The sequence below is a fragment of the Athalia rosae genome, chromosome 4 (assembly GCF_917208135.1).
Source record: "Athalia rosae chromosome 4, iyAthRosa1.1, whole genome shotgun sequence".
In the NCBI taxonomy this organism is placed as follows: domain Eukaryota; kingdom Metazoa; phylum Arthropoda; class Insecta; order Hymenoptera; family Athaliidae; genus Athalia; species Athalia rosae.
In genome coordinates this window covers 5,082,787-5,102,036 of record NC_064029.1, presented here as the reverse complement: position 1 = coordinate 5,102,036, position 19,250 = coordinate 5,082,787, and the positions used below count along the sequence as shown (strand labels likewise).

General features: G+C 42.7%; 3 protein-coding genes and 1 long non-coding RNA gene across 11 annotated transcripts in view; 1 reads left to right on the top strand and 3 right to left on the bottom strand.

Moving 5' to 3' along the window:
- Positions 1-17,597, bottom strand: part of LOC105686311 (membralin) — a 65,532-nt gene extending 47,935 nt beyond the window's left edge. Inside the window, exons 1-10 of one of the 8 annotated variants that reach the window (XM_048654636.1) lie at positions 17,530-17,586; positions 17,369-17,461; positions 16,251-16,351; positions 15,532-15,902; positions 15,203-15,438; positions 14,889-15,120; positions 14,631-14,790; positions 14,236-14,479; positions 13,654-13,744; positions 7,084-7,141 (exon numbers count right to left, since the gene is read on the bottom strand). In XM_048654636.1, the coding sequence (XP_048510593.1) occupies positions 7,084-7,141; positions 13,654-13,744; positions 14,236-14,479; positions 14,631-14,790; positions 14,889-15,120; positions 15,203-15,438; positions 15,532-15,684 (1,174 nt within the window). In that variant the 5' untranslated portion in view covers positions 15,685-15,902; positions 16,251-16,351; positions 17,369-17,461; positions 17,530-17,586. Of the gene's footprint in view, positions 1-7,083; positions 7,142-13,653; positions 13,745-14,235; positions 14,480-14,630; positions 14,791-14,888; positions 15,121-15,202; positions 15,439-15,531; positions 16,148-16,242; positions 16,352-17,368 lie in introns of all 8 variants that reach the window. The other 7 variants (XM_048654635.1, XM_048654634.1, XM_048654633.1 and 4 more) reach the window with 7 other exon arrangements.
- On the bottom strand, positions 155-1,992 carry LOC125500745 (cytochrome P450 9e2-like). The gene has a single exon (XM_048654639.1). It carries the CDS (start codon positions 1,809-1,811, stop codon positions 288-290), a length of 1,524 nt encoding a protein of 507 aa, XP_048510596.1. The 5' UTR covers positions 1,812-1,992; the 3' UTR covers positions 155-287.
- On the bottom strand, positions 2,705-6,999 carry LOC125500744 (cytochrome P450 9e2-like). Its single transcript, XM_048654638.1, has one exon. The coding sequence runs from the start codon at positions 4,359-4,361 to the stop codon at positions 2,838-2,840; it is 1,524 nt and encodes a 507-aa protein (XP_048510595.1). The 5' UTR covers positions 4,362-6,999; the 3' UTR covers positions 2,705-2,837.
- Positions 17,598-17,618: 21 nt separating the features above from the next.
- LOC105686339 lies at positions 17,619-18,633 on the top strand. Its single transcript, XR_001103045.3, has 2 exons — positions 17,619-18,099; positions 18,566-18,633. It is a non-coding gene; the product is annotated as an uncharacterized LOC105686339 (long non-coding RNA).
- Positions 18,634-19,250: the final 617 nt, after the last annotated feature.

Here is a 19,250-nt window from a genome sequence, read left to right as displayed (position 1 = left end):
GAAAACGATATAACGAGCATTAATTATAATCGATTTGCAAAAAATTGTCTTTCGCTCTAGGAGCTGCCGACGAAGTTTGGAGTAGACCCTAAAAAACAATAAGGAAGAATGTTGTGCGATATAAATAAAATAAAATATAACCCCTCGTTAAACATAAAAATTTTATTCAGACTCACGCAGTGTCATTCAATCAGATGAGGAAAAAATACGAACGGTTAATAGGGATGAAGCTGGAATCGTAGGCGAGTGATACGTGATAATAAGGAGATTCGTTTCGTTGGTAAGAGTTAACAGAGTTCTCTGGGTTTCAACTCCAGCCAAAACCCACCCTCGACACCCATCGTTAACGACTTGGTGGAAAACTTCAGAGGAATCGATGTTTTCGGCGTTGGTTTTAAAACGAACTTCGCGATTAGGTGGGCCAGTATCATCTTTATATTCATGAGCGCGTAACGATCGCCCAAACAGGTTCTGGGACCGATACCGAAGGGCAAGTAAGTATACGGGATTATCTTCGACTTGTTCTCTTTGCTGAATCTCTCAGGGTCGAACTTCTCCGGTTCGGGAAAGTACTTGGGGTCGTGGTGCAGCGCGTATATCGGGAAATAAACGACCATATTCGGTTCGAGGGTGAACGCGTCGACTCCCGGTAACGCCGGTGGTAATTCGAACGACTTGCGACATATTCTGTCGGTGAAGGGCAACGGTGGATATTTTCTGAGCACCTCGGCCACCACGGCGTCCATGTATTTCATTTCGCTGAGCGAATCGTAAGTGATAACCCCTGCGCCTTCGTTCAGGAAATGGTCGACCTCGCGGCGCAGGCGATCCTGCACATCGGGATTGACAGCGAGTTCGTAGGCAGAGTAGCACATCAGGGTCGACGATGTGTCGAATCCCGCGAAGAACGTGTTGAACGATTGAGCGATAACGTCGTCGACGGTGATTTCGAGTCCGTCGTCCTTTTTGCCGGCCTGCGTCAGCAGGTGTATCACGTCGGGCCTGGTTAGATTGTGCTTCTCCCTGTTGGCCAGGTTCTCCTTGACCAAGTCCTTGAAGAACTGCGCGGATTTTTCGGATATCAGAGACAACCCCAGCCATCGCGTGAGCCGCGGAAAGGCACGGAACATGATTATTTTGGAGAGAACCGACACGGTTCCCAGATCGGTGGCTTCCTTTCCCCAAGCGTGAAAGGCATTGTTTCTGTTCTCCATGCACTCGACTCTGTGTCCGAAAGATGCTGTGGCTATGGCGTCGGCCGTGAAACGTGTGAAAGCGTCCTTCATTTCTATGGATGAGGTCTGCTCGGGGTGACGCGAAAGATAGGCGACGAAGTCCGTCGCAATTTCCGACACCAGTTCTGACATGAACTTAATTTTGCTGGAGGTGAAGGCGGGTCTCATTACCGCGTTCATCTCTCTCCACCGTCTACCGGTTACGAAGTACATCATTTTACCGAAAAACGTATCGGTCGATTCTTCTACCACCGGTTTGTGGTCCGGAAAGTCGTTGAAGTGCTTAACTCCGATTTGCTTGACAAGTTCCGGATCTCTCACCAGAATCGATGGCGTATGAAAATCCATCATCCCTATGTACTTCGATTCCATATTCACGGCGTAAATGTACTTTTGAAAATCAGGGAGCGCGAGCTTGCGCAAGAATAGCGGCATGTAACTCCCTATGAAAGGTACCACGCCGGCAGCTGGAACACCCTTTAGCCGCCAGTAGAATATTTTCCCACGCATCCATGTCACAATAGCCACAAGAATAACGACGCCGATTAGTAAAATTAAAGCGGAAAATATGTCCATCGTACGATCGTATCGCTCTGACTGAGATTGACTCAGGGGAGTTAACGACTCACTACCGATTGATAAATAGGAATTCACTACCGATTCGAAAGATACGGATACGAGCGTAAGAGCAGGTGCAACTATTAGAGTCGGATATCGCTCGACGAATCAAGATATCATAGACAAATTGGCGAGCTTATATATCTATGGAGTTGCGTGACAAAATTATTTGAGGAATGTAGGGATGAAAAAAAAACGACGCTCCCCCACCATTTTCGAGAAAACCTGAAATCGTTCTTTGTCAGGACGAGTGGTCTTAGAACCGGGAGTCTCGTAAGGTGACTTGATTCCAAAAAGAATCCTCGACGCGGTTTCGCGATCCTAGATGGCTCGCGGAATCGCGTCAACCGAAGCCAAGGTCTCACACTCCGGTTAAAAGTAACGAGTTTATTTTTATTGGATCGCCAACCCGAAACTGATTAGCTCGATCATTAACGGAATTCTCTTTGTGTGGATGAATATATTATGGCCCCCGATTCTTCGTGACTTTTAACATCCAGGGTTCGATGGTCGAAATTTTCATTTCGATGAATCCAGACGCGGTGCGAGTTCCAACACATGCAAAGTATGCGCAAGAAACCAGATTGAAAAACACGCTGGGTGTTGCGATTCAACGATACTCACCACTAGTAGGTATGAGACTCGCGATACTCAATGATCGTACAACACCTATACAAGCGAATCATGTTTCATTGCGGAAAACGATATAACGAGCATTAATTATAATCGATTTGCAAAAAATTGTCTTTCGCTCTAGGAGCTGCCGACGAAGTTTGGAGTAGACCCTAAAAAACAATAAGGAAGAATGTTGTGCGATATAAATAAAATAAAATATAACCCCTCGTTAAACATAAAAATTTTATTCAGACTCACGCAGTGTCATTCAATCAGATGAGGAAAAAATACGAACGGTTAATAGGGATGAAGCTGGAATCGTAGGCGAGTGATACGTGATAATAAGGAGATTCGTTTCGTTGGTAAGAGTTAACAGAGTTCTCTGGGTTTCAACTCCAGCCAAAACCCACCCTCGACACCCATCGTTAACGACTTGGTGGAAAACTTCAGAGGAATCGATGTTTTCGGCGTTGGTTTTAAAACGAACTTCGCGATTAGGTGGGCCAGTATCATCTTTATATTCATGAGCGCGTAACGATCGCCCAAACAGGTTCTGGGACCGATACCGAAGGGCAAGTAAGTATACGGGATTATCTTCGACTTGTTCTCTTTGCTGAATCTCTCAGGGTCGAACTTCTCCGGTTCGGGAAAGTACTTGGGGTCGTGGTGCAGCGCGTATATCGGGAAATAAACGACCATATTCGGTTCGAGGGTGAACGCGTCGACTCCCGGTAACGCCGGTGGTAATTCGAACGACTTGCGACATATTCTGTCGGTGAAGGGCAACGGTGGATATTTTCTGAGCACCTCGGCCACCACGGCGTCCATGTATTTCATTTCGCTGAGCGAATCGTAAGTGATAACCCCTGCGCCTTCGTTCAGGAAATGGTCGACCTCGCGGCGCAGGCGATCCTGCACATCGGGATTGACAGCGAGTTCGTAGGCAGAGTAGCACATCAGGGTCGACGATGTGTCGAATCCCGCGAAGAACGTGTTGAACGATTGAGCGATAACGTCGTCGACGGTGATTTCGAGTCCGTCGTCCTTTTTGCCGGCCTGCGTCAGCAGGTGTATCACGTCGGGCCTGGTTAGATTGTGCTTCTCCCTGTTGGCCAGGTTCTCCTTGACCAAGTCCTTGAAGAACTGCGCGGATTTTTCGGATATCAGAGACAACCCCAGCCATCGCGTGAGCCGCGGAAAGGCACGGAACATGATTATTTTGGAGAGAACCGACACGGTTCCCAGATCGGTGGCTTCCTTTCCCCAAGCGTGAAAGGCATTGTTTCTGTTCTCCATGCACTCGACTCTGAGTCCGAAAGATGCTGTGGCTATGGCGTCGGCCGTGAAACGTGTGAAAGCGTCCTTCATTTCTATGGATGAGGTCTGCTCGGGGTGACGCGAAAGATAGGCGACGAAGTCCGTCGCAATTTCCGACACCAGTTCTGACATGAACTTAATTTTGCTGGAGGTGAAGGCGGGTCTCATTACCGCGTTCATCTCTCTCCACCGTCTACCGGTTACGAAGTACATCATTTTACCGAAAAACGTATCGGTCGATTCTCCTACCACCGGTTTGTGGTCCGGAAAGTCGTTGAAGTGCTTAACTCCGATTTGCTTGACAAGTTCCGGATCTCTCACCAGAATCGATGGCGTATGAAAATCCATCATCCCTATGTACTTCGATTCCATATTCACGGCGTAAATGTACTTTTGAAAATCAGGGAGCGCGAGCTTGCGCAAGAATAGCGGCATGTAACTCCCTATGAAAGGTACCACGCCGGCGGCTGGAACACCCTTTAGCCGCCAGTAGAATATTTTCCCACGCATCCATGTCACAATAGCCACAAGAATAACGACGCCGATTAGTAAAATTAAAGCGGAAAATATGTCCATCGTACGATCGTATCGCTCTGACTGAGATTGACTCAGGGGGGTTAACGACTCACGCGATTATTTCACTGGATGAGAATAATTGGTCGGTCGCAAAACGAACGAAGCGTGACACGAATGGTACCAGCTCAGGCTCTACCGCCGAAATGCACTCGTCGAAAACTGCAGCTTGTTCGTTGCATCGGACGAGTTTTATCGGAACGACGAATCATGGGCGAGGAGGAAAATCCTGCTCCCTAACGTGGCCGAAGGAAAGTGGCAGGCCTTGTATGTTAATCGAAGAACAAGCTTGCAAAACAATGCGTCACACGGTGCCTCTGCACTGCACTCTAATTTAAGCATAATCAAAGAAACAACCCTTCCTCGATAACGTCGTCGGCTAGGTGGAGAGAAAATTCTTTGTCATATATTTTCGCTATGACGCTCAATGCCACCGACCATGCGACTTCAACCGTTTCAAACTTCTTCCCGATTTCAGAGATTACGATCAATGAATAGAAATCAAGATGATTCAATCGATTGGTTGGCTGATTTTTTTCTTGTATCTCGTGACAAAAGAATTCGAAGTGTTTTTGTGGTATTTAGCAATTCACTTGGATTCAAATGTTAAATCCTTAGAATGCCAAAATTTATTGCAAATGAATTGTAACAAATTAGCAATTATACCGATTCCGACGGTGTATTCAATTAATTTGGCTTTGAATTTTACATTGGTATTATTTTGCCAACTGATCGTCGGTAATAAAATGTAAAAACCGTGTGATATCCGTACGAATGGAGAAAAAAAAATTGACCGTAATTTGAGGGTATTTACCGGAACCCTCCCTACAGACCGTCGTTATTTCCAAAGAGGTTTCCCGAGACCAAGTATCGTCGTTTTCGCTGTCGAGCGAGTGAGGGACGAAATTTTCTTTGTCAATATCATCGATACTTAATCGAGTATAGGGGTACCACGTTTCATTCGTTTCGTGATAATTTGGCGAAGGAATAATCGCTGAGTAATTTTGAAATAAAGAAGATCCTCCGGATTTTATTCCATTATGACGTAAACGGTCTAAAATTTCATTAATTCAAAACTTGATTCTTAGAATGGAAAAAACGATGCAAATAATATGTCCAGGAAAATGATTCCGAGAAATTCGAGTCGCAGCAATGCGGCGGAACAGCACTTCATAATTTATGGGTCGGGGGATAATCGTTAATCAACGATGCGCCGATCGACGCTAATTTCTTCCTTTGTCTTTCAGCGTATCGCCAAAATTCACCACCGGAGAACGGTTTATCATCTCCACATCGGAGTCAAGGATTCAGTAATCACGATATCGATAAAAACACTTGTTAACATAAAGGTCAATTAGCTCAGAGGCTCTCCAATTAGTAGCGAAGATACAGGCGCTATCTATAATCCCCATTACGTCTGCGTTGACTCTCAGCTATATTACGTGTACAAGGGTATTAAGGAATGTCTGGTCTATTATGTCCATATACACTCGGCGGGATTATTGATCGATCCGCACGGTCTATTCCTGGAGTTTGCATCGGCAAATTTGGAAAAAAAAAAATTCAAACCCCGACTCGATATCAGTCCCGGTATTCAAAAGCTGGATCAGTCCACCTGAGTTCGATCGATATCGAAGTGCATAACACCGAGGGGTTCTGTTTGAAAACTTTCGACTCAGATATACCGTGATTGGTTTGATATTTGTGTATCCGAATTCCCCATGCTTCGCTAAATTTCTTTGCTCTCGGCGAAGCAACCACCGGTCCATATCTCAGCAGCCAGCAGGACCACCTCCTGGGAGTTAGTTGTGGGAAAGTGGACACTGATGCCCGGTGAAATCGAAGCCGTATCTAGATTTCGGATCTAGCGACGGTACAGCGGTGGCTAGATACCGAGGACGTGGGTATTAAAGATTATTCTTGGAGGGTCAGGAGCCCTCGATCCTCGGTCGCTTTGATGTTCGAACGCGCGCTGGCATACATCAGAGACCGCAGGAATTCTATGATCTCGATTTTACCCGCAATACTTCAGGTACAACATCAGACACAACGGTACGCGACGTAGCCAATGTGGACTTTGGACCTCCGCACTCTCGGATCTGAGGTCAGAAGTCCGGGGTCTGGGATTCGAGTTTTACATTATCAGGACCTATGCCGGTGCTTTCGCCGCTTATTTTATCGCCCGACGTCGCGACGTCCCCCGAATTCCCTGAGCCGCCGCGCCGGTTCGGATTCGACACGGGCCTCGATAGCTGAACGAAAACATCGTTGCTCCGCCGAACGAAAAAAAAGGGCAAAAATTCGCTAGCTGCGGTAGCGCCGGTTGTGGTTACCCTTGAATTCGTTCGCGCTGCAGTCAAAAGCGTTCGGAAGCGTTCGAACTTCAGCGTCAAAGACTCGAACCTGCGGCACGCGTATGTCCGTCGAAGGTGGTGCGTATGAAAATACGTATATATCTACGTGGCTGGTCGTTTCGCCCACGGAATAAAAATTGTTTATGACAGTCGATTAAATTAATGGCTATGAAAGGTAAATTTCCACACGATATTGAAGAGAAATAACGCGAGGAAGATTTTCAAGGAGACAATAAATGATCGGCAGTAACCTGGCCGATTTCAAATGCGGGCAGCGAGGTAATTCTTCAACGTCAATGAGCGATATATTTGCGTACTATATATATAAAAGATAATAAAAAAGAGAAGAAAATTCAAAAAGAAAAACTCACCTATGAAGACGAAGATCTGGTGATGAGAGTATCGCAGCAACATGGATATCGAGATGGTCTGGAACAAGCGAAAAAAGAAAATTCGAATAAAAAATCATCAAATTGTAAAGAGGCAAATGAGGTATTCTCGTTCGTATCAAACTCGACAGAATCACACGAATTCACGCGAATTTGCGAAAAAGCATTCGAACGATATCACATCACACGCGTATCAATTCTTTACGCGAAAACTATGCACAAAGCTCGCTCTCCGTAATCCTGATAAAAGGAGAACTGAGCGAGTTAACTTCAACGACAAATTACAACTGGTAAATTGCAAATTACGAATTGCACACCGTTAACGAATCAAGCGCAAGGTTTCTAATAATGGAATTGAATTGTTACAGCGCAGCTCGGATCGGCACCTACAATCCCTTCATTGTAAGGAATAAACGCATTATTCGCAACGGGCAAACTTTACCACCGTTCGGAAAATCCTCGTCGCGAATTTTTACCCCCACTCTCGAATCCCCTGCACATAGTGGCGGCATTCCAGAAAATTAAGAGTGAAAATAAAAAATTTGATTTACGACTTCTGCTTTTTACCGCGAATTCCAGGATCGGAGTGGCATATCACGCAGTGAAACATAACCGACGCGTATACGTCGGGCGTATAAATTAGTCACAAATCCTCGGAGAAAGTTTTGAAAACGGGCGACGTTAGTATGTAAGTAGCTGCAAAGACACGCGAATTTACATCTCATACGGGGAGGAGGAGCAACCTGTCGAGGGAAGATGGAGGGTATAAAGTTTACGTTTACACTGGAATATAATGCAGCAAATGTATGGGTATTACATGGGTACAGATACACCGGTGTACACACACTTAAAGTCGCTGCGATGTTGTTCAGTTATTTAGTCCGATTAATCTAGCGATATTAATACGCGGTTGGGGTGTTCCTCGAGTTTCCGCACGTGAAAAGCCAAAGGTAGTCTTTGCGATTTGCTCGATATAATTAGCAATTTCATCTAAGTCATCATCTTCGCACCGCGGCTTATATCTCGTATATCTCGGTCCCCGTGATGTGGATGAAAATAATCAGTCGAGGATGGATGAAACTGGGGGATCGGAACCTCGGTTATATTATAAGATTTTACATTTGTGCGCGTACGTATTTTCAACAGTCCTTCCCCCTTGACCTGCATTCAAAAAAGATGCTGCAATGGATTTACGATGCAGCGGGTACTTATTAATCCAAGGGAAAACGAGTTTGTCCGGTTTTCGCCGCGGCAATATGTTATAATTAGGAGTGAGTTTTTCCATTATTCATTTTTTACACCGCGCGGGCAATAAGATCGCGCAAATTAATAAATGACCACCGAATTGACCATAAAAAATAAAAGATCTCGAAGGATTTAATTTATCGATTGTCGATTAATTGTTTTCTCCTTTTTGCTCAGAACTTGTTCGTCTTCATTTCGTCCTTTCGATGTACGATTGAAATATTATGCGCCAGAAAACTGAACACCAAACGTGTCCGCGGTCGTCACTTTTGAACGCACCTCCGACCACCTAGCGATAATTGCAGATCTATAGGTTTGCTACGATAAACTATAACTTGGTAGAAGCAATAGCGAACATAAAGTTTCGCAGCTTTTGACCGGAGTCGGTAAGAATCCTGAATGGGAACGAGGGTGGTTTTCAGGAAGATCGATTAGCCTTATGAATTATGAATGCTAGTTGATGGATGGCCGGTGGATATTATAGTTACCGCTCGGTAGAGTCCAACCCTTTTACTTTCCTCGGATACTTCTAAAATAATATATTTTGCGGCGGTAAACCCGTATATGAACGTACATTTATACATACATACATACATACATACATATATATATATCCAAGAGCGTGGGAACTGCTGTCTTTTTATCGCCCGCGAATACGTGATCGATTACACGACGCGAGGGGCATTGAGCGTTTATTTTCCACCTTTTACCTCGATCGTGCTTATCCTTTTATTCTTAGTTTTCTTCTCGATTCTTCCTTTGATTTCTACTTTACTTTATTTTCAATTTCTCGATTCTTCCTTTGATGTCTACTTTATTTTATTTTCATTTTTTTTTATGACCGCCGCCTTAAGCAAGGCTATGCATAACTGCAGCTACACATGGTTAACGAGGCTTGTTTTTGCGGTATAGCAAGTTTTATGTTAACCAGTTTCCTCCGAAATTATCACGTCGCGCGCACACTATGCATTTTTTTCTTCATCAATTATACCCGATACTCGTTCCTTCGACACCCAGGACTTCTGACGTCGATTAAAATATCTCCAAAAGATGATTCACAATAATAAGAGCCACGATCATTGATCCGAAGATTTTCGCTCGAGGAATATAGATGCTTCGACGATGGAATTCGACAAGTATAACAGATGATGCACTCCGCCGAATTATGAATTTTCATTAGTTGAATTATTTAAATTTTTTCATCGAAACCGCAACTTGATGCGTCCACCGAGTATTAAGCAATCGAATTTTCGTAAATGATATAAGGATACGAATTCCGAAGTTTTTTTTTTTTTTTTGGCGATTAAAGGTACACAGCGCACCTTGAATTCTTCGAAAAAATCGTACGTTTATCGATCGGACTTGCGTCAATCTGCAGTTAAACCTGAAACGGATTCAAGGGTAAAGTGGTATTCCCGGCTGACGTAGGTATCATTTTATCCGTTTCTTCGCATTTCCAATCCAACCGGACGTACACGCTACAAGTATAAATAATGAACACAGATCGGTCTGCATCTACGCTACGTGAAAAATCGCACGTTCGTCCGCGCTTAGCAGAAAAAAAACTACAGAGAAAACGAAAAAGCATATCGGGTGTTTAACACGGAATGAAGAGGTAGCTGCCGAAGGGGGTCAGGAATGTAACCAGCGAAGCGGCCTTTGGTTCGATACACGTGACGTACTTTACTCACGTGTCACTCACGTGGCGCGACACGGGCTGCTTCGATGCCGCTGTAGGAGGGGTGAAAAGCGAGAAGTGAATCGAACGACGAGAGGAACATAGAGAACGAGAGAGAGAGAGAGAGAGAGAGAGAGAGAGAGAGAGAGAGAGAGAGAGAGAGAGAAAGGCATGTTTTTGAGAATGAGCAAAGGGGATCGCGGAAGAGGAAAAGGGAAATGGAATTGGGTAAGGCAGAGGCGAAATTTCACCACAAGTTTAGCTATGTTGTGGAAATACAACCAACCGTTACTGAATCATCTCACCCCATTTATATACCGTCCCAATCTGCCACGTACATAGGTCTCCGCGGTACATGAGAGTGCTTCTTACGTCTGCACAATGCTCATAATGGACCGGCAACATTCGCTGAATATGCCGACAGAATGAAATGGAATTTATTGACAAGCGTTCTGCCAAATTTAGTATATCCGTGATTATAAAATCGTCATAAAAAAAAAAGGTGATATCAGGTACAGATGTTTGATGAGGTTCTCGATTGGCATCATAAACAGTATACCGAATTAAATCAGAATTCTGAAAACTCTAAACTCGCAATTAGGTGTGCGTGAAGAATTATCCTGTGCGGAAATTTTTATGGCTATTTAGTTTATGCATATATTCATCGATTACCGTATTCAATTGCTGCGACATTTACTTGCCGACTAATAGTGTAATCTTTTCATTAATGTTTCGATAAGCTAACGCGATATGCGTGATAAGCTGCGGACTTTTTTATTCTTGTTTTAATTGGTTCCGACAGCAAAATGACGAAATGCTAAATGACAGATATATTCCAAGGTGAAAATAGGCGATTACTCGATACATTTTATAGATGGATCAACTTGACTTCCGAATTCGGATTCGTGAGATCAAAATACATAAGAATAGCATAGAAGACATAAGAGAAAAAAATATCTATTTTTTCGATTATCAAGCCGAAAATGAAGTATTTTGAAAAATGATTGTAGGATACTTTTCTTATGTAATTTGACCTCAGGAACACAAATCTAAAAGAAAAATTGACCTACCTATAAAATTGGCCGAGTTATCGCTAATTTTCAGCTTTTGGGGGTCAAAAATAAAAAATTGATTTTTTAGTCTATCTAAATGTAATTTGAGCTCAGGAATCTGAGTCCGGAAGAAAAATTGATCTATCTTCAAAAATGACCGAGTTATCGCCGAATTATCGCATTTTTTGGCATAAAAATAGAGATATCTCGAAGGGAAAAAATCGTAGCTCAATTTGGACAACGGATTCGTGTTCCTGAGGTCAAAATACGTAAGAAAAGTGCTATACGATCAATTTAAAAAAATAAAAATTTTTGGTCAAAATTTGAAAAAATCGTAAGGGGTACCCCTTGGAAAAATCTCAAATTTTGACCAAAAATTTTTATTTTTTAAAATCGATCGTATGGCACTTTTCTTATGTATTTTGACCTCAGGAACACGAATCAGTCGAGCAAATTGAGCTAGGAATTTTTCCTGTCGAGATATCTCAATTTTTCTGCCTTAAAAAGTGAAAAATAGGCGATGACTTGATCGATTTGACTTCCGGATTGGAATTTTTGGGCTCAAGCTAGATAGAAAACCTCCTTAAACTCAATCAAAAGACAGATTCGTTCATGTTTCTAATATCGATACGACTCAAAGACCTTTGTGAAATCTTGAAGTAAGCTTTTCACAATATCTACGTTTGCGATGGTTACAACCTAACATGAAATCGTGAAGCGAATTTCCTAACAAATGTAGGTAGCCTCTCTTATCCCTTATCCCTTGTCCCTTGTCCCTGTAACGTATGTTAGCGCGTACGTCGCGTCGGGGGCGGTTTCACACGCGTAAGAGGATATGGCAATCAATTCATACTAACCACCGGGGCTTCGTTTCGCGCCCTTCCAATACCCAACGGCAAGCTCGTCGCGACGCCGGCTCGGTTGGCACCATAGGACGGTACCCCGTATAAATCAACGTTATTAGGAGCTTCGTGTTCCTCTAGATGCCGACGACCTCAAGCGAGCCGTTTCGTATCAAATTATATTGAGATAGTCAAACGCCCCCAGCCACCCCCGTTGAGAATGAATTCAAGAATTTCACACAATTCCTTACTTTTTTTTTCACCGCAATCGTTTCAGCAGGTAGATGTGCGATAAACGCGATCGTCGACTCTCTCGGAATTCCGGCTCCTGCTTACCTTGACGCAGGGGAAGGTCGTTCGAATCAAAAGGCGAACGAATAGCGTTACTCTGGCGAAGTCGCGGATATATTTAAGTATATACGTGTAAGGGTGTCGCGTTCATTTTTACGAGGTCTCAGATTTAACGTGTGGCGTCAAAGCTCGAGAGAGGGAGGTTCGGTTACGAGCCTCTTGGCATTTCCTAGCGGCAGAGTACCGCGAACCATCAAACTGTATTATATATGAGAAAGAGGGAAACGCACCGAAAGCTACCCCTTGCAGCATCGGGACCGACCGCTGAAATCAATTACGGAATATTCGAAAAGTTCAACCGCCGAACGGTTCTGAGCTTGAGGTACGCGAAAAAATCGAGAGATGCTCAGGGAATCAATGAGAAAAAGAAAAAAAAAACACCGCCGAAACTCAACGTGCAGAGTGTGTAGCGTAACGAGTAGAGGAAGTGCACGGGTGAAAAGCGTGAGATCATTGGGATTACGGGGTGCAGGTGCGTGTAGGTATCAGATTTACTTAATTACCCTTGTAAACACGAAAAGCGGGACTAGAAGCGAGCCGTATTCATCTGGGTATAAGGTACCGGGTTGTAGGTTCTAGGTTGTAGATTGTAGGTGGGCGTATGGGTACGGTGGCAGAGCGCGTGAAATTTGATACGAGATCCAATAATTACTGGAGACCCTACTCTATGATTACCTTTAATTAGATGAGACTTCATTTATTTGTTAGTTAACTCACGCGCTCTCACGGCTATACGAATTAATTACATTTACATCGCAAACGGCGCGAGCGCGTTTTAACGCGATGATATTCTTCTCGTCTACTTCTGTTCACTGAGCCGCAGAACGACGAAGAATTTTTGCATGACCCGACCGACTACACCTGACGAGCGCAACTTCAATTTTATATTTATTATTCATAAAAAAAAAGGAAAAAAAAATTAAAGGAGAATTAAACAAATATCACTCCGTTTAATTGTGAGTCTTACCGACGACCCGGGGTGAAATTTCAAGAGGAAGACGCGTAAACGGGAAACTTGGCGTAAACTCTTGCGCGCGAAGGGGGATGTTAAAGTTTTCGAAACCTGGGTGCCGCTAACGAGCCACTTAAATCCCTGCGTGTCGAAATAGGACCCGTCGCCTATATCTTCCCCTCGACCCCGCGAACTACCGACCTTTCACAAGACCCCTTTTTCCCCCCTTTCAGTTCGCCCTCTTCCCTGTCCTTTTCAAGACCGCTCTCCGGAACGGAGATTCTTTTTCTGTGTGTTTTCGAGACGAAAATTTCGTCTCGAAATGTTTCGCCGCTCGTAGACAGCGGGTGAAAATAGAACGGAGGGGTGCGATAGATCGTCGAAATAAAATGAGAACTACATCTACAAAGGTTCGATAAAATAGGTACTCACGAAGACCCACATGATGAAGAATGCCGCAAGGTATGAAGTTCGGGTCATCCACATGCTCACGAAACGGTAATGTTCACCGGTAACCACGTTTCTGTAAATTCACATCAAAGTTTTTCTTTTTTTTTTTCTTGCTGTTAAATGGTTTCATAAACATAAATGTAGCGGACATTTTCAAAAAATGTTGTACAAAAATTTTCACAATGAGGAATCAAAAATTCTATGCATCGTTTTTATCGTTTATTTGAAAGAACAATAATTGAATAATATTATGAAATAATGCTCGCAAAATTCATTACGAAGGACATGAGTCTGTAAACGGTAACCAATAAACCGCGCTACGGTAAGTTGCGAGAGCTACCGAATAAAGCTACCGTAGAGAGTGAAATTTTCATCCCGTGGAAGCTTCGCAACTTACCGTCGATAACGGTGGATTCGTGTATCTACTAACGGGAGCTGGTAACGTTTCATCGATCGACATCGCTGGGACTCGAGAAGAAGAGTGAGGAGAAATAGGAACCACAAACAGCGGAGTAGAGAAGAAAAGAGTAGAGAAACAATGGGAAAGAATCGTCGGATACGCACCTCAAGTAACCTTTGTTGTCCTCGTGTTCGGCGAGGGTCTTGATGCTGGTCATCAGCAGATCGTCGTACCCCAAGAACTCGTCGAGAATGAGTCGCGAGAAAGTGTCACCGAAACATTTTTCGTTCGCCGGATCCAGGGTGACGATTTTCACAGGTATGTTGAGCCGCTGTCGTGCCGCTGGCGATAATCTCAGGAATCCGTATTCCAACGAGTATTCCACGATGTATTCGTCCTCTGGAAATACTTAGACCGAATCAACGATCGATTAAATATTTTTCGACGACCCTTGCGTCGCCGAAGTTAGAATACGGCGAGACGGATCGCTGCGCTGACTGGCTGCCGGATTTTATCCCACAGTTCTGAAAAACACAACGTACGATGTGCGCATAATTACCTGCTCTGACGATCTTCTCCACCTCGGAAACTTGTCCCTTCAATGGTTGGATAATGCGGTCGCCACCGTTAGCCCCCTGCTCCGATTGTTCGTGATCGGTAGAATTTTCGTAGGAGTGCGTCGGTGATATCGTAGATTCTTCGACCGTTTCGGTGTGCTGCTGAGGATTGAAGAAAAAAATATAACAGATGTAACTGGAGTATTCCGACTCGTGGGAAAAATAACATTGTCCTCGTACCGGGGATCTCGGAAGCTTACCTCCAGCATATCGGTGGTCGGCCCTTCCCAAAGTTTCGTAGAAAGTGACGGACTCATCGTCGCGTTCGTTGTGCTAAGATTTGGCCAGTGAAGTTCCTCGGAAACTGCGGAACTGGCGATATCGAGGTTCTCTTCGGTACGCGTGAAATTCTGCGCTTCGTTTCCACCGTCGTTCTCAGTTTCTGCGGGGCTTTCGCCCTCGTCGACAGCGGACGGCTCGATGTTTAAAAATCTGTTGAATTAAAAGCGGATAATTTTTTGAATTCCGTTCGATCGTTCGATTTCACATACGGGGTGACGAATCGTTAACTCACCCGTCCCTGGCCAATATCCCCAGAACGCTTGCGAGGTCATCGACATTCTCCTGCCTCAATTTTTCCTCCTTCGCATAGCTCTTTTCTATGCTGTAATCCTCGGCACCGCTCCTGAGGATCTCCACCCTCAAAATACCGTCCCGCGGCCAATCGTCTCTTATGTGTCCCAAGCAGTTTGTTGGCGCCCGCGAAAAAACTATGTGGATGTAAGCGAGCACGAAGAAGGACATGATCGCCTGAAAATTTTCCGAAATTCAGAATTCAGCCATTAATTTGGAAACTGGAATATCACGAGGTGGATACGTGAGATGGAAAATATTTATAATCACCTTCAGCAGTACAATGAATTCAATGAACCTCCTTATAGGTCTCGGAAATGCCCTCGCGTAAGCCAGTGCGGCCTTAATGAATAACGCGTGAAAAAGTCTGTCCCGTACATTGAAAATCGGGTTCTGATTATTGTTATTCCTCGTTCTATTCATGTTGTTGTTATTTAGTGGTCCGATTGCGCCCGCTATTCCGTGATTATTATCCGCCCCCACGGCGGCGATACCGTTAAAATTATTATTCGGCTGAATAGGTGGCCCCTGCGGTAGATTTGGTTGCGAGGGAGGTGAAGACGAAGACGAAGGAGCTGTTTCCGGATTATTTGCAGCTTCCGTTGGCGGGGGTGGCGCGGGAGGTGGCGGTGCGTGGATCTCTGACATTTTTTAATATAGAATTACGATTTCAGAAATTGTTATTCGTTAACCGCGTGAAATTTTTTTTCTAATGCTCGATTATCTGGATTCGTTTGTGTGTATGGATGATACATATAGGTCGTGAATTTTAAGATTTATCAACGGTTGTTCGGAATGAAACACGAGTTTGTTCTTTTTTCCAGAACTCGTTCTTCGCCCGGTACAAGCATTTCCAATTTCGGCGAGCTGGCGCCACGCCGGGCTCCTGTAACAACCGGGACAAAAAAAAAACAAAAAAAAAACAAAAAAAAAAAAAACGAGGAAAAATTATCAAATTATTTCTATACAAATTAAACGTACATATTCACCTCTCTATTATAGGTATTGTACAACAGTAAACGTTAGTAGCCTGCAGCTGATAAATCCAGGACGAAATTTAAGACCGGAGGTAGCGGCTACGCCATCATCTCTTCCGAAAAAATTGAGAAATTTGATTGATTTCATTGTTAGAATTAAATTGGCCAGAAGTTGGACAATCGGTTCTGCGACGAACAACGATTTTACACCTGAGATCCCCATTATGGATGAAAGCTGATGCGAAGCCTTGCGAATAATTCACTCAGGAAAATTTTATACATGAGACACATTACCAGGTGAACATTAGACCCTGCTCATTAAAGCTCTAGCAAATTATCCCCGAACTTAGTGCAAACGACACTATGATTCAGTGAGATTCGATGTTCATTACAGATCATTGATATATTTTGAATGGGGAGAAAAGTTTAGAAGCTTATCGTGCTCCGTTTTATCGTGGCGCTTTTTGATTTGAGTAACCGGACCCGATAGTTTTTTTTTTTTTCAAATACAGAGTTCAAGCAAATATGACGTTACGTAATTATCGGAGCTAAAATTCATTGATAATGCGGTGACTTCGCGGTTTTCAATAAATGTCGCTACTCATCGCGCCCGCTCTTAGACTGTCAACAAAACAGCTGACCAGTGACAACCAGATTTATACGACCAATGTAACTGGCGATCTGGCTCTGATTTTTGGTGGGGAAGAGTGAAGAGTAAATCGCATGTCGTACGAATCCAATAATTATCTCATTTGCCTTTTAAAGCAGGGAAAAAAATACCCGGAAGCAAGAGTTGCATTGCACGTAATATTTTCATTTGTAGGACAAGTAACAGGACATACGTGTAAATAAAAGAGGTCAACATTGAGAAAATAAATTGGGTTCTGCACGGTGAAGGGAAAAAGAAATTTTACCAGGTGACAGCACGCATAGCACCTGAGGACCGTATAAAGCATGAGGAAAATAGACAATTTTAAGGTTAGGTATAAGCGATCGGGTTAGTTTGAGGTTAGATGAGGTCAGACAACACCAGGGAGGTTGCGTCGAGATAAGCTTATAATCGAGGTTGTATATTTTTTGAAAATAACGTGGAAATGAGACTCATCAACGAGTGGGTAAAGTGTACATACCGCGATTGTACCTGCCAGACCAGCCAGCCAGCGAGTGATTATCTCCGTTCGATCCAGGTCAGACCATCGATGATTTTCGATGGGGCAAGGTTCCTTAAATTCCACAAATTTTAGCACGGATATCACATTAACTACTCTTCATCAATCTTGGAGAAACTAACTTTACAGGTTTCCACAAAAACTCTCGTATCACCTAAATCCTCATCATATGTTTTGACACACAACCACACAACCACACCGAACACACGGCTCTTCGTAGCAGAAATGCCAACTTCATTGACCATCTAAACCGATAATCCCCACCAGTTTGTGTATTTATTTTTCGCCCTATACGAAGGACGAGTGGTCAAACACAGAACTAGTGACGCAGCGCTCGATTCAAACATCGTTCATATTCATCCGCAAAAATTCCAAGTGACGTTACTGACCTGTCCGTAAGGATTGTTCAATCATTTACGAATCGGTAGTGAATGAAATTCATAGATCAAAATGTTCGGAGACTGGATTTGCCACGATCCTAGTGAAATTTTGGTGTTGAAAAAGCACGATTCGAATAATTCCTCCACTTTGATATTGATCTGGCTTCTAATGGGTCTAGCATTCGTAATTGCTTACGGATATTGTCTTGGATCGATTTTAATGAGTTTACTGGAGGTTGAGAGCAAGAAATGCACAAATTATTGACTCACTGCAACGAGGAGAGAGAATTTTGGAAGTTCGACAAAACAGCGGTAAAAATTATTTTCAAATTTTTATATGATTTACAAAATGTCTTATATATTTATCATGACGACGCATCGTGAACAACGTGAGCGAATGATCTAATGATATTAATAGGAATGAAATTGTGATATAATTATAATAACGACCGGGCAAAATGGTGAAAATATAATAAATAGCGGTGTTAATAATAATAGTTGAAATAATGGTATTGCTATCTGTACGAACATACATAATACATATATTTCTATACATACCACTTACGTTTTCTTAAAAATAAAACGAACATCGTTATATCATTTATGCTGATGGATTTCGGTACAATAACTATACTAGTAATAATAGTAACAGTAATAATGATAACAGCTCGTTTATAATTGTGTATTCGTGAGGAAAACTATTGATGAGATAATTAATAATATCAATATCACGATTACCGATGACGACCGAAGGTGATGAGTGATTTTTTGATTGCAGAATGAATAATCAGGTTGCAGACGATGATATGAAAGATGCTGGGAATCCTTGTACGAAATTATAAGATTCAAATCATGTGCGACTGATATAATATGGGATAGACAGAATTTTCTAATAGACTTTGCAGACGGACATAATAGAAATCGTTGATATAGCATTCATATATTAATTGTATAATATTCGATAATAATATATTTTTCATCTATTTTTCATAGAAATTATCAATATATTATATGATATTTATATATATATTTCTGTTCTCTGTTCTTTCGCTTTCAATTTTTCTACACTGTGTTAGTCGATCTCATTGTATAACATTCAGTGAAGTTTGTTTCTATTTATTTTAATTTTTTTGGTTTTTAACTCAGGATTGATATTTTAATTACATATGACGTATATAGACGTGCATTTATTTCAGCCTTTATGTATGTGCTGCTCATTGCGGAGTTATTAATTTCGGTATACATAATTATTTCATATTTTTGAAACATACATTAACTTATAATGATATAATTGCGAATTATAATATTATTGCAAACGGTTTTTCTTAGGTCCTCTATAAAAAGATTTCCATGCCTTTAATTAATGATCGAATTTATCCGTTCTTCGTTTTCTACCCTTGTATCCTACTATTATTACATAGACATCGAAACGGAAGAATAATTAGTTTGATAAAATAAAATTC

What these genes read in the sequence shown, in the direction of transcription:
- LOC125500744 (XM_048654638.1), bottom strand. Translation starts at nt 4,361, where the DNA reads ATGGACATATTTTCCGCTTTAATTTTACTAATCGGCGTCGTTATTCTT.
- LOC125500745 (XM_048654639.1), bottom strand. Translation starts at nt 1,811, where the DNA reads ATGGACATATTTTCCGCTTTAATTTTACTAATCGGCGTCGTTATTCTT.